At 49.1% G+C, this 24,189-nt stretch overlaps 1 protein-coding gene across 4 annotated transcripts in view; it reads right to left on the reverse strand.

The window, feature by feature from the left end:
* Positions 1–24,189, reverse strand: part of MYO18B (myosin XVIIIB) — a 239,338-nt gene that overhangs the window by 132,213 nt on the left and 82,936 nt on the right. For all 4 annotated transcript variants that reach the window (XM_018061067.1, XM_018061070.1, XM_018061069.1 and 1 more), the window contains exons 21-24: positions 21,405–21,514; positions 7,310–7,375; positions 2,492–2,620; positions 165–308 (exon numbers count right to left, since the gene is read on the reverse strand). In XM_018061067.1, coding sequence (XP_017916556.1) covers positions 165–308; positions 2,492–2,620; positions 7,310–7,375; positions 21,405–21,514 — 449 coding nt within the window. The remainder of the gene's footprint in view (positions 1–164; positions 309–2,491; positions 2,621–7,309; positions 7,376–21,404; positions 21,515–24,189) is intronic.

Genomic DNA, 24,189 nt, shown 5'->3' on the forward strand with positions numbered 1-24,189 from the left:
GTGCAGAGGGATGTCTGTAAAGGGGAAGTGAGAGCTAGTGGTGGAGCATTTCTGGATGAAGAATATCCAGGGCTGGGGGTACTGGTCTGGATGCAAACACTAGGGAGTGGGCTGGCGGGGGTCGGGGAGTGGGGAGGATCGCGCCGCCCACCGCGTGGACCCACCTCCTTGGTGCGGAGCTGCTCCTCCCCAATGGTGGCGCTCAGCAGGGGCCGAAGGGAACCCAGGAGCCGCCACCACGGCCAGTCCCTGACTGTCAGGAACACAGCTACGTTCTTCTGGATGCACCGGGCGGCCAGTCGGTGAATCTGCAGGGGATAAGAGTGCAGACTGAGGGCCCTTCCCAGCTCAGGTGAAGGAGGCAGAGAGCGGGGCGGGGGGTGGGGGGGGTGGAGGGAGAGGGCTGGAGGATATCGGTTTATCTTTAGTGGAAGGGATGGGGAACTTAAAAAAAAAAGGCTTGCTTTAATGGAGTCAGGCTCTCAGCATCAGGCCACAATTTAGTCTGGAATAACTAATAATAGAATAAGGAGTAGAAATATTATACAATTATACCTCTCATATGAGGATTAGGCGCCAAAGTCACTGTGCAAGGCAAAACTCTCCTGGAAAATCCCTGAAACCTGCCTACAAGAAGCAGTGGCCATAATGATGCTGTCGGTTGATATTTAAGGAAGAGATACTATTTCCAGTGCATTTAAACACAAGTCCATGCTTCTCACTCTTGAGTGTGCATCAAATCTCCGGGAGGGCTTGTTAAAACACAGATGCCTGGGCTCCCGCCCAGAGCGTCTGATTCAGTGAGCCAGGGGCAGGGCCCGAGACTCTGCATTGTGCACAAACTCCTAGCTGATGTGGATGCTGCTGCTCTGGGGGCCACACTTTGAGAACCGCTGACCCAGGACGTTCTAATCAGAGGTGGGACTCAAGCTAAGTAAGAAGCCACCATTTCAGCAGCCAAGGCTTGCTTAGCCGGCACAGTGCCACCTACAGGCCAGACACTACCGGGATCACGTTACAGCAGCTCAGTCCTCACTACAGCCCTATGAAGGTAGGTGGTATCATCATCCCCGTTTTACAGATGGGAAGACTGAGGCACAGAGCGGTACAGTCACTCGTCCAGTGTCACACAGCTTCTCAGAGGTTGAGTCAGGATCTGAACCCCTGCAGTGTCGCTGCAGACAGAGCCCAGGCTCTTAATTTAACCTGTTGCAAACTGTTCCACGGCATAAACTACCTGAGTACAACGGGCTGGTGAGATAGCTCACAGTATTTTCATTATTAATCTTCTTGCCTCTTTCTATTCTTACCAAGTACGTATTTGTGAGTTTACACGTTCACAGAAGCTGGGGGCATGTGCACTAAGACTCTGTGCTGGTGGCAGAAATCAACAACGCTAGGGCAGCGGCAGCTGGTATTCCTGAGCAGTCACGCTGTGGCATGTCCTGTACTACGTGCATGCCAGCTCATATCAGCTCCACTCAGCGACTCTGTGCTAGTGGTGAGATTCAAATGTGGTTCCTGTTTGCCTCTAGAGCCGTGCTGTGTTCTCCATCGTCCAGGCTGCAGACAGGAGACTCAGTCTCTGGAGAGCTCTGAGGATGGTGGCCTAGAGTGGCTCAGGACTGCAGACTCCGACCCTGCCCTCTGGTCCTAAAGGCCTCCGTGGACAGATCCTGCCCATGCCCTGTCTGCTGATCCATGGCAGCCAAGTTCTCCAGAGATGGGACAGACTGAAATCATTTCCAACCCAGGAGGGCTTGGACAACCTCTGGACATCCTGACCAAGGCTCTCATCAGCGGTGATTTGATGTCAGTTCAGTTAGTTCCGGAGAAGGCAATGGCACCCCACTCCAGTACTCTTGCCTGGAAAATTCCATGGATGGAGGAGCCTGGCGGGCTGCAGTCCATGGGGTCGCTAAGAGTTGGACACGACTGAGTAACTTCACTTTCACTTTTCACTTTCCTGCATTGGAAAAGGAAATGGCAACCCATTCCACTGTTCTTGCCTGGAGAATCCCAGGGACGGGGGAGCCTGGTGGGCTGCCATCTATGGGGTCACACAGAGTCGGACACAACTGAAGCGACTTAGCAGCAGCAGCAGCAGCAGTTAGTTCAGCCACTCAGTCGTGTCCAACTCTTTGTGACCCCATGGACTGCAGCACACCAGGCCTCTCTGTCCATCACCAACTCCCAGAGTTTACTCAAACTCATGTCAACATCCTAGAAACAGCTGTATCATCTTACAAAGTCTGATCCATTAAAGTCTGATCACCTGGACAGAGTGTGGGCACCAGCAAGGGAGATGGGCAGACCTCCTTGCCCACCCCAGACTCACTGGACCATGATCTGCACACTAACAACATCCACTGGAGATTTGTGCACAAGAGCAAGTGTGAGAAGCAGGGATGACAGCCCCTGGACCAGTATGGAGGACACTCTTCCAGATCCCACGCCCCTGCGACGTTCATGCGACACTCAGCGCCCCCACCTTCAGCTTCTTGAATCCCTGGCGAGAGAGAAAGCCCCTGCAGGCTGCCTGGAACAGGATGATGCTCTGAGACACCAGCTTCTCCCGCTGCTTCTCCAGCCTGGACACCACGCCCGCCTTGAGGAAGACCTGGAGGGAGGGAAGGCTGCAGGTGACGTTCCGCAAATGCATCAGACTGTCTCACGTGGGAGGGGCTGCAGCTCAGCCCCACTTCTCCTGCGTCCACCCAAAATGTTTGTGAGCAGCTGCCCTGGACCGGGGCTCTGAATGGTCAGAGCACCTTGTCTCCTGAGGCCTCCTCTTTCCCTTCTCTCGGCCCCCGGGGCTGCACAGCATGGCCCACACACCTGAGTGTGGTCACTGTCACCAGCCGGGGGCTTGTTAGAAACGCAGCATCCCTAGCCCCACCCCAGAGCTGCTGAATCGGGACAATCCCTGGGGGGACTCATGCACGTTTGCCGAGAAGCACCTCACATCTCCAGGTCCTGGCACCACCCGGGGAGTGTGGCCAATGTAGATTCCCAGGCCCCGCCCCAGGGGGTGCAGAACCAGCGGGCTGGGTGGCGTTCCTGGGTGTGCGTTCTGTGACGAGTGCTGCTGGCCAGGAGAGAAGAGCTGCCCCAGAAACACTCGGTCCTGCCTCAGAAGGAGGGGCAGAGAATGTGGGAAAGTGGGGGCAGCCCTTCTCAGTCAAAAGAGGCTGGGGCCAGGCTGGAGCCGCCTGCGGGAGGCGCACAGGCATAGAGCGGAAGACAGCTGGAGGTTCACAGTTCTGGGCCTCAGCTCTCAATAACGGATGGGGGCTCCCGCGGCAAAGGGATCAGTGCGTTCTCAGCTCCCACAGGGCTGCCCCTGAGAGACTGCGGGGAACAGTGGAGGGTTTTCAGAGTGAGCCTGAAGCTCTGGGGCCAGGCCTGCCCTGGCCAAGGCACCGGGGTCACTGCAGTTGGTATCGCCTCCCCAGAAGTAAAGGAGAGACGCGCTCATGCTGTTCCTTTTCTGAGCACAGTCTCGTGCGTTACTTCACCAGATGCGGTTTGTAGCCCCAAAGGTGGCCAGCTGCTGGAGAGCACCATTTAAATCACTGACACTGTCAGGTAATCTACGGCATTATCCGTTAACGGCTAACACGGATGGAGCCCTCCTATGTTCTGGATCTGAATCAGATGCTTGATATGCAGGCAAAAGACTTGACATGGAGAATCTTAGACGGTAGTTACCACAACCCCCTCCCACCCCTCATTTAAAAAATCTTTTTTGGCTGCACCGTGTGGCACGTGGGATCTTAATTCCCCAACCAGGGATCAACCCCCAGCCTCCTGCACTGGCAGCAGGAAGTCTTAACCACTGGACCACCAGCAAAGTGTTCAATCCCCACATTTGATGGAGGGAGAACCTAGGGCTAAAAAAGGCATGTTTTTGCCCAGATCCTGCACTGCCAAATGGTAACGTGGGGATTAACTTCCCTCTCTGACTCCAGAGGAGACCATGGTTTCACTGAATGTAATTAACATTTGCATGGCATCTGCATTTTGAGAAGCTCTTCTCCTATGTCCCATTTTAACTTGAGTTCACGTGGCTGGTGAGCAGCAAAGCTGAGACTTTATCTGGGAACCTCAAGTCCACCTCCTGCACCCATTCACATCGTTGGCATGAGGAGCTTTCATTCCCTGGCTCATGTGGTACCCAAACATCAAGGGTTTGTGGCTGAACAGTAATCTGATTCCAGGTGGAACCAAGGGTCTCCGTCGAGTCTCCATCCCCTTAAACCTGTTTTCTGTAACCATGACCAACCAGCCCCGCAGTAAACCTTTCCTCGGAGGGAAGGTGGAGATTAGCACACCCCATTGCTGCTAATTAACTCTGTTCTGTAACCCTCCATCGCTTTACACAACACTTCCTATGAGTCGGGCTGCCAAGACAATCAGCCTCGTTGAAACAAAGACACGATTGACTCATTACCTATCAGATTGCCTTAATAATGACTGTATTAATTTCACAAGCTAGTGAGTCCCAAAAGCTGCTGTTAAAAAAAAAAATCAATGATCAAAGTGATGACAGCACTAGTCCGTATATTACAAAAGTCGGCAGGCGCTGCCAAAACTGTTATTGATTAAGTATGAAGCTTTCATTAAAAAGATAATTGGAAACGACCATACACAGAATGGGAATAAGTCATCGCCTCTGTAGAATCGTGATTTTTTTTTTTCCTTTTCTTTTCTCTTTTAAGAGCACATAGCCATGCAGGAGGCCAACAGCATGTGGAATCCCACCTTTCTCATAAATGTCATGGCCCTCGGCACAGGCCTCGATAAGGCACTGGGGGCTGAGAATCACAAAGGAAAATCTAAATGACTCGCTCTTTGTGGACCCAGCTGCTTGTTGGACCCAGGCAGAGTGTAATGTCCCAACATCCCCTTCCGAATGGGATCTCTGGGAGCCGCTGTTAGGCACACTGCTTTTGCTCTCAAAGTGCTGCAAGCCGGGTTTCAACATCTAATGCGGCCATGGCTCTCCTGTCTAATATTGCTGAGAAATTAGCTATTCTCTCTTAGTAGTTTTCCAGATTAGAGGAGATCAGTTCTTTAAACATTAAAATGTTACCCTGTTTGACAAGCATCCTGCCCCTGCTGGCAAATGCCTACCACAAACAATGACACACCACCCCCGTCAAATGGCAATGTACTGATCCCCACAGCCGACTTGGGAGGTAGAAAGCAGAGGGTCCGTTTTAGAGATGGGGGAACTGAGGCTCAGAGAGACTAAGTCACTCGTTCCACATTCGCACGCTGAGGCGGCGGTGGGGCCAGGGTGGGGCCCAGCTCAGTCTGTTCTCTCCCATTCCCAGCCTCCCCACCTATGAAGCGATGAGCCTGACAAAGCGTGACACTTGCGTCTGCCCCTAAAGATGGCAGTCTGTCACCCCTGGCTTCCAAAGGATGCCTGGGCTTTGATGCCCTGGATGGCTTCTTAGTGAATGCCAAGTACGACTCAGAACTCTTCCTGTTTTACCATGGGGTGTTCTGGCTTGCAGACCTTCTGTCTCACCCCCTGAGACTGTGAAAAGTGGCTGCTCATTTGGCTCTTTTCTTCCTTACTCTGCACTGGTTGCTGGGGTCACAAGGACTGACTGCGAAACTCATGAAGTAGCTAGGCACTTATCTGAACACGGGTTCTCCAACCTAAGCATGTACTCGGATCCCCTAGAGAGCCTGCTACAACTCAGACTGTGGGGTTCCACCTCCAGGATTCCAGAGTCAGTGGTCTGGCTGGGGTGGCGGCGCCTGAGAACGTTTGTTTTCAGGAAGCTCTCGGGTGATGCTGAGGCAGCATATTGAAAAGAATGTGGGAGGACTGCCCTAAAAGTCCAGTGGTTAAAACTCCATGCTTCCAACGCAGGGGCCACAGGTTCAATCCCTGGCTGGGGAACTAAGATCCCATGTGCCGTGTGGTGTGACAAAAAAAAAAAAAAAGAAAAGAACTTGGGCTTTGTACTGGTACACATTTCCATGGGAGCCGCGCTCTTGGATCCTGAGAGGAACTGGAAAAGGGGCTGACTTCCCAGAGGTACAGTTTCCTCACTGGTGAAGAAGGGATATTATAATCATCTCAACAGAGACTCTGAGGGGAAAGAGGAATAACATATGATGTTGCTTAGCACAGCACCAGGCTTGTGGTGGGGCCCATAACCCATGGGTTTATCTCTTCTGCTGGAAACGTCCACAGAACGTCCTGTAGACCAATCAGGTTGGGACCACAGCAGAATAACAGCTTCCACCATAGGCTTTAGCAGGACCAAGAAGCCTGTGGGGAGAGGCTGGTGTGTCTAGGGGGTAAGGACCAGTGTGAATGACTGTGAGCTCTCTGAGGAAACAGGCGTGATGGGGCAGGACACTTCACTCTGATAAGAGGCACTCAGGGCCAATAGTGCCCCCAGGATGGGCTTCTGGAAACCACGGTCCTGCCCCAGCACTGTACATGGTACCTGAACATGGAAGGCAATTGACAAGGGTTTCCTGGACAACGTTAATCACTCAGAAGGTAACTATGTGGGGAAATGGTCCTCTAGTCTCCTCTGTCTCCCGTTTGTATTCCTAAATGTTGTCCCCACTCTCCTCCCACCAGCTGGTCCTTGAGTCTATAAACTCTGTAGCTCACTCCCCACAGTATGACCCACTCACTCTGGGAGGTGGTAGTGGGTCTTCTACTGAAACAAGTGGGTGAAGGCCCCAGGGTCAAGTCATCTGGGGAGCCCTGAACACTGTATGATCCCTCATGAAAATTTTGAGGGTGTCTTGAGCACATTAGGGCTCCATGAAATTCTTCTCTCAGCGTTTAAACTTTTTCTGAAGGGCTGCTGGCTCAACACCCATTTGGAGAAATCTATGTCCCTAAGCTCTGAAATTATACACCTTCTTCTCATCCCTTCTCCTCTCACTTACTGCTGCTAATCCCTAAGACTACAGCTGTGTTACATGTGGTTGCAAAGTAAAAGTTGCAAGGCTTTGAGTGAAAGTGGGCCTTTCTGAGGTTCAGAAAGTTCTACTAAGGTCCAGATGTGAACTCTGCAGACCGCTGAGGTCCCTGAGAGTGTCACCTCTAATAAATGATATTTCTTAATGGTCTCTCCACTCACACTTACCACATTTTATCTTAACAGCCTTGTCCTATAAGGAGGGCAGAGAGTCACTAGCCCTGCATTCAGCTTGGGGAAAAGGAGACACACAGAAGTAGCGGAAGCTGAGAAGGACAAGAGTCAGGTCTCATGTGGGTCCCTGATGTCATGAGTAGAACGGCAAACAAAGGCGCCCTACTCACTTGGCTGTGCCCCACGGCCACGGCCTTCTTCTCCAGGTCCAGTGTCTGCAGGAGCTGCGCCACAGCCTGGGAAGGAGAGGAGAGTTAGAGGGGAAGACAGACGGCGGGCTGGAGACTCCCAGAGCGGATGGTCAGCTTGCTGGAGGGCTGACAGATACCCAGAAAGAGCAGATGTCTCCCGTGTCTGTGAGCTAACAGAGTTCCACCTCCCCAGGAAAGTGCAGAGATGGGCATGGACTGGGTACTGACTGTGTGCCGTCCACCCTGCTGAGACCTTCACAGACACCATCTCGCTTCACCCTCACGGCAGCCCCAGGCGGTCATCACACCAGCACCCCATTTCATGCAGGAGAGAACCACAGATGCAAAACTAACGGAGGACGCATCTGCTACGGGAAACAGCGTGGTGAAACCTCAGAAAATGAAACAGGTAAGCTCCACAGGATCTAGAAGTTCCACTTCTGGATATATACCCAAAAGAACTGGAAGCAGGAACTTGAACATACTCAGTTCATACCAGCATCATTCACAGTAGCCAAAAGGTGGAAGAAAGCTAAGTGTTACTAAACGCAGTGGTGGCTGCAGCCATGAAATTAAGAGATACTTGGTTCTTGGAAGGAAAGCTATGATGAACCTAGACAGCATATTAAAAAGCAGAGACATCACTTTGCCGACAAAGGTCTGTCCAGTCAAAGCTATGGCTTTTCCATAGTCTTGTACAGATGTGGCAGTTGAACAATAAGGAAGGCTGAGCACCGGAGAACTGATGCTTTAGAACTGTGGTGCCAAATAAGACTCCTGAGAGTCCCTTGACCTGCACAGATATCAAACCAGTCAATCGCAAAGGAAATCAACCCTGAATATTCATTAGGAGGACTGATGCTGAAGCTGAAGCTCCAATCCTTTGGCTACCTGATGCAAAGAGCCAACTCATGGAAAAGACCCTGATGCTGGGAAAGATTGAGGCAACAGGAGAAGGCGGCAACAGAGGATGAGATGGTTAGATAGCATCACCAACTCTATGGACATGAATTTGAGCAAACTCTGGACGACAGTGGAGAACAGAGGAGCCTGGCATGCCACAGTCCACGGGGTCACAAAGACTCAGACATGATTTAGGGCCTGAACAACAACCACCTAAGTGTCTATCAACAGATGGATGGATAAACAAAAATGTGGTGTATATACCCAACAGAATATTAATCATGTTTAAAGGGGAAGGAAATTCTGAAATAAGCTACAACGTGGATGAACCCTAAGGACATTATATTTAGTGAAATAAGCCAGTCACAAAAGGACAAATACCATATTATTTCACTTATATGACATACCTAGAGCAGTCAAATTCATAGAAAGTGTCCATAGAATGATGGCTGCCAGGGGCTGGGGTGATGGGGATGGGAAGTTAATGTTCAACGGGTATAGACTTTCAGTCTTGCAGAAAGAAAGCATTCTAGAGATGGATGGTGGTGATGGCCTCACATGAATGTGAAAACACTTAATATTGCTAAACTGCACACTTAAAACTCTCTAAAATGCTAAATTTTATGTTATGTATATTTTGCCACAATTTTTAAAAAATGGAAGGAAGAGGATTCCCTGGTGGTCCAGTGGCTAAGACTCCACACTCCCAAAGCAGGGGGCCCGAGTTTGATCCCTAACTAGATCCCACCTGCCAAAACTAAGAGTTTGAAACTAAGACCTGGAGTAGCCAAACAAATAAATATTAAAACAAAACAAAACAAAAAACAAAACAAAAACAGAATGAAGGCATTTCCCCAAAGTTATAAGTTACATGAGCCAAATTCGAATCAGGGTGTGTCAGGCCACACTGCAACCTCTATGTCTGGACTGCTGCCCAGGCCCAGGACAGGGACAGAGGGCCTCAGGCCACTGGGGAATTGACCCCCGTGGCAGCCACCCCAGTGCCCTGTCCTCTCACCCACTGGCCAGGGACGGCCTGACTCTCCTGAATATTTGCCGAATCATGACATGGCCACTAACCCTGTGTTCCTGGCCTAGATGAGGGAGGGAGAGTCCATGTTTAATTCATCAGTTTCCTCTACCGCATCTGGTATACAGCAGGAGCTCGATAAATATGATGAGATCCAGTGAGTGTGGAAGCAGGGCAGGTTGGAGTGGGGAGAAAGGCAACGCCCCCTTCAGGAGAAACAAACTCACCCGCGATCCCTAGACCCTGCCTTGGCCAGGCCACCAGCCATTTAATGGAATCTGGCTCAGACAGTAAAGAATGTGCCTGCAATGTGGCAGACTCTGGTTCCATCCCTGGGTCAGGAAGATCCCCTGGAGAAGGGAATGGCTACCCACTCCAGTATTCCTGCCTGGAGAATCCCATGGACAGAGGAGCCTGGCAGGCCCCAGTCCAAGGGGTCACAGAGAGTCAGACGTGACTGAGTGACTAACACTTCCCCTTTCCTCTTATCACAGAGGCCGCAGGCTCTGGAGCAATCCTGTCAAGAGATCTGTGCCCTCAGACAAATGCAGGTCCAGCTTGGTCCCTCTGTGACCCCAATTCCCCTCCCACTCCACCCCTACGCCAGCCCTCTTGGACTTCCCATTCACTGAAAACCACCAAGTCTATCTACAGAATAAACTGTCAGAAAAGTCACTGTGACATTCCACCAAGAAACAGGTATTCTGAGACAGAGTAAATTGGTAGATAAGTTTCAATTCCACGGATCATAGCATCACAGAAAACTTCCCAAAACAAACACACAAAAGAAAATGCCTATTAAAAGTCCAGACCAAGGCTGTAATTTGGGGGGAAGTTTCCTTCTCTTACCTCCGAGAAGAACATTCCATAGCGTCCCCTCCAAAAACTCAGTGGTTTTACTTAATATTACATTTTAGCCAAAGTTGCTCTCAGGGAGCTACAGGCAGCAAAATGCAAAAAACCAACATATCCAGAAAACATTTTTTCTCTCTGCACAAGAGGAAAACAAAATAAAAATTGAGAAGCATTTATTCAAGAGAAACTACTGGGCCTTTAAGAATGGTGGGAAGTTTGTGGTAACTGTGATCAAGACCCTTCCACTCCCACGAGGCTCTGTCACTGCAGGGGTCCCACTGGCGTGAGGCAATCAATGAAAACTAGCTGCTTTGCTGCCAGAAGGGGTTCACATACAGGGAGCAAAGTGAGGAGAAATCCCACATCCAGAACTATCGTCAGAAACAGTAAGTGATCTTGGCACCAAATGAATGGAGAAGGTCAATGGCACAGCTAGCCTAACACTGTTTTCTGAGAGAGGCAAGCAGTGGGGCAGTGATTAGCCAGGTTCCTATAACAAGGAGATACTGGGTATGGGATGATCAGTCGGCCGTGATAACCATGCCCCATACATTCCTGGCCATCTGGAAAGCTATCCACACTCACAGGAAAGACTGAGGGGGGCGGGGGCTGAGGCACTTATACATTCCTACCTAAATATAAGGCCACGTGCACAGGCGGAAAATACGGAGAAAAGCCATACAGAAAGTAAAATCTGTGGCACAACTATAAATGCCTGAATGCTAGATACACTTTCCAAACCACACAGATCACTGTAAAACCACTGTGAAAAATCAGATAAAAGCGTCACACATTCAAGATGTCTGACCCCAACCTCTGCTGACCACTAAGCTGCGCTGGCACAGGTCAACCCTTGAGAATCCACGATTTCTAATAAAAACAAGAATTTTTAAGAAGTGAACAGAGACAGTAGCAGTCTCACACCACAGGGGAGACAGACTCCATAAATCTAGTCCTATTAAGTTACTAATTGGGAAAAGGTTGGGATCTAGAGACGCAATATTTTATTATTGAAAATGTCCGGTTTTCCACAGAAAATTACAAGACATGCAAAGAAATTAGAAAGTGTGACCTATGTTCAAGGAACAAACCCCCAAGATCAGTCGCAGGAAACCCTCTGGGGGCGTAGACGCTGGCCTTAGAAAAGACTCCCGGACAGCTCTCACAAGGCACATAATGGGCTTAATTAACTCACCATGCCTGGCACGGGCTGAGTTTCCATAAGGACTCGTAGGTAGCGGAGGTTCTGAGGTTATAAGCCCCTCGGGGGCGCTGTGGAGTGATGGCACACCCTCAACCTCCACTACTCTGGGCTCAAACTGCTAGGCCCTGAATGTACCCAGGAGAGACCCAACTCAGCCTCCAATGACACGGTCCCCGTGTCCTCCAACTGTGCAGAGGTTTCTCTCCAATATTTCGCAAGGATGCCTCCCTCCCCCAAGCAGAGCACACAGTCTGGCATCTCACATTAAGCTGCATGTGCCAGACCGGCTGCAGAAGACTCCAGGAGCCACAAAGGGCTGTGGCTGCGAAGGGCTCCCGACTCACCACTCCACGGGTCGCACGGTGCAGGGACCCGCGGCTGTGGGAACGGATGCTTTCCTGACCACCCTGCTGTCAGGACAGCACCTCCTCCAGGAAATGCACACCGTGGTTGATGGCTGCCATACACTGGGCACCTACTATGTGCCAGGCACTGCTATGCCCTGTCATACACCACCCCTGGTCATACAGCTATCAAGCATCAAGGGGCACAGATGAATGGAAAGAGAGATGGCAGAAACCAGGATTTGAACCCAAGTCTATCTGACTCTAAACCACATGCTTTTAACCACCAAAACTTTTACACGCTGATCAAAACAGTCATAATAACCCTAACATAACCTTTAACATTCATAACTGCCGGGAGCCAGTGTGAGGAATCCCGCCCGCAGCAATGGTCATGAGGAAGGAAGCCAGACAAAACGCAAAGGTGTGATCTAGCTTCAGGGGTTCCCCCTGAGTTTTCCTGAGCATGTACCCCAAAAACCAGAATCGGCCTGATTTTATTGTTCTGTGCTTTCCACTCTTCTGACACTCTCTGGAAAGAGTTAACTCAGGGCTTCAGCTAACAGTCTCCTGCAAAAGGAGTGTCTCAGCTCAAACCCCTCTGATGGCTCTCTAACTTGCCTGACAGTTAGAGACTTTTACTATTTGTGGATTGTTTATAGCCCCCCAACCACAAAAGGCACAAAGCTTAAAGCATCTTACAGATACAGAGCCTTTTCTAAGTAGCTAAAAATCATATTGGTGATGGATTTTACTGTTGACTTAATGACTGCTGCCAGGCCTCCATATTCTTTATCTCTTAGGCACCTGGGAGGATATTAATCAATGTAATCAGGATATGGAAAAAGGTATATAGTAGTTTTGATGTTAGCAACACTAGATTTTTGAGTTAATTACTTTTTTTGTTATAAATCACTGTACTCCTTTTACTTGTTCTAAATTGCTATATCTTTGCTATGTAAGAATGCAACTTTATTTAGTGTTTTTCTGAGAGTGGCACCAGACTTTGGATCAACACAAATAAGTCTTCTGGTTGACAAACCCTTATCAGAAAAGGGCCGTAAAATGTTAATTGGCCCTCTGGCCCGAAGATGATGTAAATCACCTAAGACTTGTGTACACAATTAGGTATGCAGAGAGAAAGCCTGGTTTTGACAAGAGTCAGGGCTGCCGATGCTGCATGATTTTGTATTACCCATTGATCTCTATGTACAATCAAAAAGGTATAAAAGGCCTTTCTAGACAATAGAGGCTGGGCCAGTCCTGGGAAGACTGGTTCCCCCGTGTCTTACTCCTTTTCGGGCTGAATTCCAATCTGGGGCATGGAGGCTTGCCATGTCTACTTACTTGACCCCGCTTCTAAGATCCATGCGAGAGGGAGCCCAAGGTGGGGCACGCCCCGCTATTCAAGAGGATGCTGGTGGCCTCATGTAGATGGTGCAAGCTCCTTATCTGGAACTTTATTGGCTTTCCATGTAAACCAAGTTATTCAGCCTCTTTTCTCCACTTAATTTTCCTACTACACTATTTCTTCCTAATCTAATCTTATATTAATAAATAAATAAGTTCTTCCTCGCCTACGCCATTCACCCTTCGAATCACCCTGGATCTACCGGGGCAGGACCCCAGCACATAACCCCTAAGATAAGGGTTAGGACTACATCTCTGTTCTTTAACTCTATAGTTTCATGATTATAAATAGTATGTCTGGCACGAAGCACAAATATGAACAAACATATAAATAAAAAACACACGTTTATATAACTGGGTTGGTTAACACTAAACAGAAAACAAGCAGAATCATTAGAACAGTAGACCCAAACTGGAGTTCAGTTCAGTCGCTCAGTTGTGTCCAATCTTTGTGACCACATGAATCGCAGCATGCCAGGCCTCCCTGTCCATCACCAACTCCCAGAGTTCACTCAGACTCATGTCCATTGAGTCGGTGATGCCATCTAGCCATCTTATCCTCTGTTGTCCATCACCTTCTCCTCCAGCCCCAATCCCTCCCAGCATCAGAGTCTTTTCCAATGAGTCAACTCTTCACATGAGTGGCCAAAGTACTGGAGTTTCAGCTTTAGCATCATTCCTTCCAAAGAAATCCCAGGGCTGATCTCCTTCAGAATGGACTGGTTGGATCTCCTTGCAGTCCAAGGGACTCTCAAGACTCTTCTCCAACACCACAGTTCAAAAGCATCAATTCTTCAGTGCTCAGCTTTCTTCACAGTCCAACTCTCATATCCATACATGGCCACTGGAAAAACCATAGCCTTGACTAGATGGACCTTTGTTGGCAAGGTAATGTCTCTGCTTTTCAATATGCTATCTAGGTTGGTCATAGCTTTTCTTACAAGGAGTAAGCGTCTTTTAATTTCATGGCTGCAATCACCATCTGCAGTGATTTTGGAGCCCCAAAAAATAAAGTCTGACATTGTTTCCACTGTTTCCCCATCTATTTCCCATGAAGTGATGGGACCAGATGCCATGATCTTCGTTTTCTGAATGTTGAGCTTTAAGCCAACTTTTTCACGCTCCACTTTCACTTTCATCAAGAGGCTTTTTAGTTCCTCTTCACTTTCTGCCATAAGGGTGGTGTCATCTGCATATCTGAGGTTATTGATATTTCTCCCGGCAATCTCAACTCCAGCTTGTGCTTCTTCCAGCCCAGCGTTTCTCATGATGTACTCTGCACATAAGTTAAATAAGCAGGGTGACAATATACAGCCTTGATTGTACTCCTTTTTCCTATTTGGAACCAGTCTGTTGTTCCATGTCCAGTTCTAACTGTTGCTTCCTGACCTGCATATAGGTTTCTCAAGAGGCAGGTCAGGTGGTCTGGTATTCCCATCTCTTTCAGAATTTTCCACAGTTTATTGTGATCCACACAGTCAAAGGCTTTGGCATAGTCAATAAAGCAGAAATAGATGTTTTTCTGGAACTCTCTTGCTTTTTCGATGATCCAGCAGATGTTCGCAATTTGATCTCTGGTTCCTCTGCCTTTTCTAAAACCAGCTTGAACATCTGGAAGTTCACAGTTCACATATTGCTGAAGCCTGGCTTGGAGAATTTTGAGCATTACTTTACTAGCATGTGAGATGAGTGCAATTGTGTGGTAGTTTGAGCATTCTTTGGCATTGCCTTTCTTTGGGATTGGAATGAAAGCTGACCTTTTCCAGTCCTGTGGCCACTGCTGAGTTTTCCAAATTTGCTGGCTTATTGAGCATCATCTTTCAGGATTTGAAATAGCTCAACTGGAATTCCATCACTTCCACTAGCTTTGTTCGTAGTGATGCTTTCTAAGGCCCACTTGACTTCACATTTCAGGATGTCTAGCTCTAGGTGAGTGATCACACCATCGTGATTATCTTGGTATTGAAGATCTTTTTTGTACAGTTCTTCTGTGTATTCTTGCCACCTCTTAATATCTTCTGCTTCTGTTAGGTCCATACCATTTCTGTCCTTTATCGAGCCCATCTTTGCATGAAATGTTCTCTTTGTATCTCTAATTTTCTTGAAGAGATATCTAGTCTTTCCCATTCTGTTCTTTTCCTCTATTTCTTTGCATTGATCACCGAGGAAGGCTTTCTTATCTCTTCTTGCTATTCTTCGGAACTCTGCATTCAGATGCTTATATCTTTCCTTTTCTCCTTTGCTTTTCACCTCTCTTCTTTTCACAGCTATTTGTAAGGCCTCCCCAGACAGCCATTTTGCTTTTTTGCATTTCTTTTCCGTGGGGATGGTCTTGATCCCTGTCTCCTGTACAATGTCACGAACCTCATTCCATAGTTCATCAGGCACTCTATCTATCAGATCTAGGCCCTTAAATCTATTTCTCACTTCCACTGTATAATCATAAGAGATTTGACTTAGGTCATACCTGAATGGTCTAGCGGTTTTCCCTACTTTCTTCAATTTGAGTCTGAATTTGGTAATAAGGGGTTCATGATCTGAGCCACAGTCAGCTCCTGGTCTTGGTTTTGTTGACTGTATAGAGCTTCTCCATCTTTGGCTGCAAAGAATATAATCAATCTGATTTCAGTGTTGACCATCTGGTGATATCCATGTGTAGAGTCTTCTCTTGTGGTGTTGGAAGAGGGGGTTTGCTATGACCAGTGCATTTTCTTGGCAAAACTCTATTAGTCCTTGCCCTTCTTCATTCCGCATTCCAAGGCCAAATTCGCCTGTTACCCCAGGTGTTTCTTGACTTCCTACTTTTGCATTCCAGTCCCCTATAATGAAAAGGACATCCTTTTTGGGTGTTAGTTCTAAAAGGTCTTGTAGGTCTTCATAGAACCATACAACTTCAGCTTCTTCAGCATTACTGGTTGGGGCATAGACTTGAATTACTGTGATATTGAATGGTTTGCCTTGGAAACAAACAGAGATCATTCTGTCGTTTTTGAGATTGCATCCAAGTACTGCATTTCAGACTCTTTTGTTGACCATGATGGCTCCTCCATTTCTTCTGAGGGATTCCTGCCCGCAGTAGTAGATACAATGGTCATCTGAGTTAAATTCACCCATTCCAGTCCATTTCAGTTCACTAATTCCTAGAATGTCGATGTTCGCTCTTGCCATTGACCACTTCCAATTTGCCTTGATTCATGGACCTGACATTCCAGGTTCCTATGCAATATTGCTCTTTACAGCATCAGACCTTGCTTCTATCACCAGTCGCATCCACAACTGGGTATTGTTTTTGCTTTGGCTCCATCCCTTCATTCTTTCTGGAGTTATTTCTCCACTGGTTATTTCCAGACCCAAACTAGAAGAGGATGGCAAAGTGAGAAAGTCAAAAATAATAAATAAATTCCAGAGGGCTAGGGCGAAGGCTTTGGGAGGGCTTACCACGTGGCTCAGTGGTAAAGGATCCTCCTGCCAGTGCAGAAGACACAGGTTCGATCCCTGGGTCGGGAAGATCTCCTGGAGAAGGAAATGGCCACCCACTCCAGTATTCTTGCCTGGAGAATCCCATGGACACAGGAGCCTGGTGGGCTGCCGTCCATGGAAATGGAAAAGAGTGGACATGACTGAGTGACTGAACATGCACGCATACAAACACAAGGCCACAGGAGGCCCTGAGAAAATAATTCGGCGCCCTCAGAATGGACAGCTGCCTCTCTTCCTCTCTCCCTACCCAAGGCCCCCAGCCACAGGCTCATGGGAACCTCTGCAAAACAGAAAAGGACTCGGGGACAAGTTCAGAGGAAATCAGGAGTGTCCACCATGGTCTGAGATGGAACAAGAGTGGCTGCCTTTGAGAAGATAGGCATGCCATAATTATGTTCAGATCAAGTCCCCGGGGACAGAGATTTGGTGGCTAGAATCAGTCCTCACAGTAGACACTCCGAAGGTAAGAGGGAACCGGGGGTTTCCTGTCATCCATTAGGGAGATCTGGAAACTCCTGCCTCAGCAGCAAAGAGATAAAGGGACCAGAATCTTGGACAGAGCTGATGTGAACCTAACAAGCTCTTCCAGTAACCTTTCTGAGACCCCCTCACGGTCACTCTGGGAGGCCTTCAGTGTAGGTTAAGGCATACTCTTAGCCAGATGGGATCTGACTCTGGGAGAGAGGAGAGAGACCCACCATGATTAGAGGGCGAGACAGTCATTTTGGAGACCTGAGCATGTGCCTGGGTGTCTAGAAGAGACAGAGGCATCCTCAACAGTCAAGGTCAGCGTGAGGACACTGCTCCCTAGAGAGGACCAGGGGATGGGCAGAGTAGACTTGACTTCCTTCGTAATTTTGCTTAAGCAGGTTCAAATAATAACGATCTGGTCTTTGATGCCATGCCCTTGCTGATAACCTTCCAATCTGCCATCATTGACCACCTGATGAAGCCTAGGCTGTCTGCCCCTGCTGACAATGACCATGGGCTGATCCTTTTCTTCTACCTGGCAGCATTTATGCGCCAGCCACACTGGATCTCGATCTGACTCTGGACCTCTGCACCTGCCAAACCCAATGTGGCTTGCCCTGCACCTTCTCTTACTTGATTCCTCCAAACCATTCCAGAAAGCTCTATTCAATCATCACTTGCTCTGTCTTCCCTGCATGTCCTACCCGCAACCCCTGCTGCAAATATCAGAAGTTTTAGAGGTGTTCCCTGGGACCTCCCAAAGCCCCCTCTCTGTCTGGGAATTGCTAATTTTCATCCTTCTTCCTCAGGAGGCTGTCTTCTGTTCATCCCTGTCTCTCTGGTGGCCAGCACAGGACCTGGTGCAAGGCAGGCACTAGGTGACAGCTGGATGGAATCGATAATAATTATTTTAAATTAACATCATGACGGCACGTTCTGTGTAAATCTTCACCGAATACTCTGCCTGTCTTCAAAGGGCTTCCATTCAAAAGTCCTGTGTGAACGTGAAAAGATGCCCACCAGCCCTGGCCATCAGGGGACTGCAAGTCAAAACCACAATAAGATACCACCTCACACCCGAAAGGGTGACTTCAAAAAACACCCCAGAAAATAATAAATGTTGGCAAGGTTGTGGAGAAGCTGCAACCCTCAGGTACTGTTGAAGGGAACAGAAAATGGTACAGCCATTATGGAAAACAGTTTGGAGGTTCCTCAAAAAATTAAATATAGTATTACCATATGATCCAGAAATTCCACTTTGAGTATGTACCCAAGAGAATCAAAAGACAGGGTCTCAAAAGAGGCCTCTGTACACTGTGTTCATAGCAGGGTCATTCACAACAGCCAAAAGGTGGCAATAGCCCAAGTGTCCTCTGACAAGAGGATGGATATACAAAATGCAATACACAAGGATACAAGTCAGCCTCAAAGGAAAGGAAATTCTGACATGTGCCACTAAATGGATGAACCCTGGGGACTTCATACTAAGTGCCATAAGCCAGTCACAAAAGGACGAACATTGTATGAGTCCACTTACATGTGGTTCCTGGAGCAGCCAAATTCATGGAGACGGAGAGCAGAACGGTGGTTGCCAAGGGCTGGCTGGGAGGCAGGATGGGCACGTAGTGTTTAATGGGGATGGTTCCAGTTTTGGAAAATGAAAGGAGTTCTGGAGATGGAGGGCCGTGATGGTTACACACCATGAATGTACTTATGGTCACTAAACTATGCTTAAAAATGGGTTACGGTGGTTAAGTTTTATGTTACGTGTATTTTACCACAATACATAGTAAAGAGCCCTGTGTGAGGAGTTTGAGAGCCTGGGCTCAAACCCCAGCTCTACCACTGCCCCCACGGCCTGGCTGGGGGTGGGAGCCTCAGTTGCTTCTGCTGTGAAATGGGGATAATTCCCAGAGCAGGGAGCTTTATCAATTGAGGGCTGTTTCAGGGTGAAAGTTGGTAGGGAACCTTTTCATATTACACCTGATATTTTGTGATGAGAGTTTGTGTATCTGTGGTTAAAAAAAAAAAAAAAGGCATATGCTATTTTTGTTTCAGGAGCACAAAATCCAGCAGGGACCCTCCAAATGCGAGTACTTCACTGGGAGAGAGCCTGGTTTAAGCACCACGTGCACGCTAGGCACACAGGGGACGTGCCGAGGCCTGGTCCACACCCTGCCAGTGAATTCCCTCTGCTGCCGTCTAGTGTCTAATGACAATATTGACCTTTCCTATCTGTCAGACTTGTCTTATTAAATCCTGAGGTCTTAAATGCTTTGCACACAGAGGCTGACAGTTTGCCCACCCAAGCACGTGTTCATGTATAATTCATGGTGTATCGTGCTGCTTGGCAGATGAATATTTATCAGCTTTTTCATAAGAGGCAGGCTGGCGTTTCCTTTTGTTGCTACCAAAATCCTATGCTGCAGCAAATGAAATTTGTGAGCAAATAATAAAAAAAAAAAAAAGAAGAATAACAAGAAGTGAAAACTCCCCAGTCCATTCTGCTTGTAATTTTCCACTTTCCAAGGCCTCCAGCGTGTGTGTGTGGAGGTGGTTTCGGTCTGGCTACGAGAGAGAACTGCTGAGTCGTCCAGAATAGAAACGCTTCCATATGCTCCCCCTGCACCCCCGCCGAAAACTCCCCCACACCCCACTTCTGCACTGCCTTCAACAGCAAAGGAGCCCAAGCCCCTTTCAGTGGCTCCAGTCCAGCTGCTCTGGATGGAGATCAAGACGGGGGGTGGGGGCAACCAAGGATAAGGAACCCCGATGAAGCTTGGTACACTGTGGCTGGTGGCACTGAGCCAGGCAATTTCGTGGTTTCCACAGTGGGATGCCCCCCAGGGAGGGGACAGCCCCGTGCCACACCAGCTGGGGTCTGAGGTCCCCTCCCCAGGGCTGGGACGCAGGAGCACCATGAGAAATGCCGCTGTGTCTGTGGGAGGGAGCCTGTGCCCTGGTCCCTGCTGCAGAGGAGAGCCAAGAAAGGGCTTAAGACTTGTGCCTCTGCGGCTGGCTCTTCTCGCCTTGCGACTCACTGACTGAGGATTCCAGGCTGGGAGGTCAGGCGCGCACAGGTGCACTCACCGGAGGGGAGTTTCGGCACAGCTGTGAATGCAGAGTCTGCGTGGCCTGGCTGCCACCTCTCTGGCCTTGGAAGACAGTGATGACGATGACAATGACAATCACAGTTCATACAGAATGAGCCCTTACTATGTGCCGGGCCCTGCAGCAAGCACACCAATTACACTACTACATACAATCCACTGAACGCTCCACGGAGGTCGGTGTGATCATTGTTCCCATTTTACAAATTAGGAAACTGAAGCAGAAAGATGGATTAACTCATCTAAGCTCACACAGTCCCAGCTGGGAGTCAACTGCAGGTCTGTGTGGCTTGAGCCCACGCTTTCTTAATGACCCTCCGTGCAATCAAGAAACTTGAGTTCAAGGGCAAAACCCACGAATGCTTGGCTGTGTGGCCTCAAGGCAATCCGTCACCTCTACAAGCCCACGTTTCAGCATTCACAAAAGAGGCGCGATGGCTCATTTTGCAGGGCTGTTGTGAGGATGCACTAGGGCTTTGTAAACTGTCAGAGCTCTGTCATTCATCAGCCGGTGGCTGTTCTCAACAGAAACACTTACTGGGGATTTGGCACTAGGAGTGAAGACTTCTGGCTCCAGAAGTTTATGGTAGAGATGGAGGAAGGAGACATAGAGGGGCCACAATACAAGGTTAAGTACGTGTCTTCATTCATTCATCCGACAAGCAATTTACCGAGCACTTGCTCTGAGCCCGAAAACACACAGACCCCCAGAAAAGTGTTATTTCAGACATGACTAAGTGCTACACAGATGTTTGAACAAGAAGATGCGATGGAGAATAACACGAGCAAGATCTGAACAGCAAGATGACACTGGCCTGGCCAGGACAGGGGAGAGGCGACAGCCCTCTGTGCAAAGGCCCTGAGGGGAGTGTTTGGGGCCACAGCCCTCTTTTCACAGACTGTCGGGGTGCTACTGCCAAGTGCAACTCCCTACGGGAATGATGACCATCCACCCTGCTGGGAGCCCTCCCACACGGGACCTGCCCTTCCCGTGGTTCTAGTTCTTTCTCTGCACTTCCTCAGGCAGGGTTTCAGAAGGACCATTCTGGGATGGGCAGTGTTGTAAGTGACCCTGCAGAGGGCGCAGTATGGAGTAGGGGTGTGGGCCAAACGTCAGGCCATCCTCATCTTTGCCCCCGAGACCCGACTCTCAGATCCCAGCTGCCCCAGCTGCCCCCGGGCTGTCCGCTGCAGGGCAGAAGCATCGGAGCCTCCACACCTCCACCCTACCCCACCGCCCCCGACCCCCACCCCCAGGTCCATGTACCTTCCTCTCGTCCACCCCTTCAGGGGCTGATATGAGCTCCTTCGCGAGCACAGGGTCCAGCACCTGGAATCTTCGGCGGAACTGAGTGAGCCCCATGTGGTCAGCGTAGCCTGGGGTGTGGGGAGCAGGAGAAGAACAAAGAATCCAAATGAGATGCCCAGCCCAGGGGTCCACTACCAGCCTTGCCGCCCACCTGCTGTGTGCATTCGCTTCTCGGGGCCTCAGTTTCCCTGTTTGCTAATATAAGACACTGGGTTCCATCAGCATTTACCAAATGCATTCCCCAGAACACAGACCCTGTAAGAGGCTCCACCGAAAGCCTGAAAAAGCTGCCCCTCCTCCACCTCTTGGAAGGTCATGATGTGTATCAACACCAAAGTCAAAGGCTCCAGAACCTCTGCAGGGATGATGCCTGGTTAGCTTGACTTAACCCAGAGTTCTCCAAACATGCTGGACCATGGGAAAATGTTTTGATCTCATAGTTTTTACCACCCCACAGACTGCACATGGGAAACACTGCATCAGGCCATATCTAAGCGTTCTTTTAAATCTGAAGTGTAGGATGCACACAGCTGCACCCTTCTGTGTGGAAACTGAAAAGCTACTGAGAGAACGTGATGTTCGAGCTGGCCTTTGAGGGGCTGAGAGAGTCTGCGAGAGGGTTCTGTGTGGAAGGAAGTCCAGACAGAGGGAGTCAGAGCAGGAAACGGAAGGCCTGTCCCATAGCGGCAGTAACACCATTTACAGAGTGTTCATGTGTGTGAGACACTAGGATAACAGCGTCCTTGTTTCACAGAGACTCTGGGGGTGGGGGGGGGGGGAGCTGTGTTACTATCCCATTATACAGACGTGGAAACTGAGGACGGGAGTTCAAGTCACGGAGCCCAGAGTGACATGGATCGTAACTCTCCCTGCGGGGAGACAAACCCAGACAAGATGATGAGACGGAGAATAACAGAAGCCAGGATCTGAATGGCAAGGTGACTCTGGCCTGGCGAGGACTAGGGAGATAACTGTAGGCCACAACAGTAACTAGTCCAGCAGAGAGCAGCCAACAGTGAGGTCAGAGATGAGCAGGGACTGGGTCCAGACCTCAAGGCTGACCACACAGAGACCTGGAGGCTGGGAGGCTATAGGGCTGCCGTTGTGAGTCAGATCTACCTGAGTTCCCATCTCCTATCTGCCCTGGTTAGCCCTCTGACCAGTGACAGATGACTCTTATTTCTTTGAGATTCAAGTTCTTCACTTGTTCATTGAGAGTAATAACAACTTATTGTCCAGAGATGTAGTAATATGTCTTTGGTTACCCAACTGTTATTGACCAGAGTGTTTCAATATTCATTTACATAACAAATCGCCAGCCAGGGGCATTAGTTTCTGCAAAAATCCCCTGGTCAATAATGTGCTAAGATCTCTTGTCACACAGTCACGACAAGGATTAAATCCAATAATGACTACAGGAAAAGAAGCTAACGTGTTTTGAGCACTTGTCCATGTCCAGGCACTTTTCTTATTCCCTTATTAATTCACCAGCCCACTCAATGGCTCTCTGAAACCTGAGCTGTTACGGGACAGGAAAGGGAGGCACGACCTAGAGGCCTGACAGTGTCAACCATGACCATGCACGGGCCAGCTGGCTCCAGAGTCTGGGCTGTGCCCACCAGGCTGCCCCGTATGTAACATGTGATGAGCATTGACTGTCTGCCAGGCTCGGTGCTAAGCACTCTGTGAGAATAACACCACTGAGTGTGTGTAACCACACTGGTGCCCCGAGCAGCTGAAGCGCCCAGGAAGCAGCCTCTGCATACGTGCAGCATGTATGCCCGTGTCTGTGCATACAGGCACATCTCAGAGACACCGTGGGCTCGGCTCCAGACCACTGCAAGAAATCAAATATCATAAAACTTTTTTGCTTTCTCAGTGCACATAAAAGCTAAATTTACACTATACTACAGTCTATTACATGGGCAATAGCATTACATCTAAAAACCAACGTGCAGTCCTTCATTTTAAAAATTCATTACTGAATAAAAAATACTGACCATCCTCTCAGCCTTCATCAAGTTGTACGTTTTGGCTGGCGGGGGGTTAGAGATGCTGCAAGAATGACCAAATGTGACGCAGAGATGCACAGTGAGCAAATGCTGCTGGAAAAAGTGGCACCAACAGACTGGCGTGAAACAGGGTCACCACAAACCTTCAAGTTATGGGGAAAAACAACAACTGTGCTCTGAGCACAGCAGAACAAGGCCTGCTTGTATATCTGTTACACACACACAGTCCAAATCGTAAATCTGTGACATCAATAACTGTGTATGGATCTTTGTATGCAAGTAAATATTTCTCACATGGTGTGAGAGAGACAGAAGTGACCCAGAGCAGAAAACAATGAGGAAATGAACCAGGTCTCGGAAGCAGAAATTGGCAGGAGACGTCAACTGTTCACTGAGCTGGAAGCCCTTCCTGAGTTGGGCCCTGAGATGGCAGAGGGTGGACACACAGGGAGGAAGGGGACTCGCTGAGCGCGCCCATGGGCAAGGGCTCTAACCGTGGGCCAGGGCACCTCCTGCCAGCCAGGCGCAATCGAACAGCCTGGGCTGTGACTGGCTGGCGCTTCCCCGTGACAGTGTCTGTCTTCCTATGCCTTCCTTCTGCAGACAGGAGGGGAAATCAATACGATGCTGGGGAGAGCGAGTGGTTCACGGTTGCTGCCGGCTGCTCCTGGCTTCTCCGCCCATAACTCAGTATGAGTGCCGTGGAAGGAGACAGGGCAGTGACCACAAGC

This window comes from Capra hircus, chromosome 17, assembly GCF_001704415.2.
Source record: "Capra hircus breed San Clemente chromosome 17, ASM170441v1, whole genome shotgun sequence".
Lineage (NCBI taxonomy): Eukaryota > Metazoa > Chordata > Mammalia > Artiodactyla > Bovidae > Capra > Capra hircus.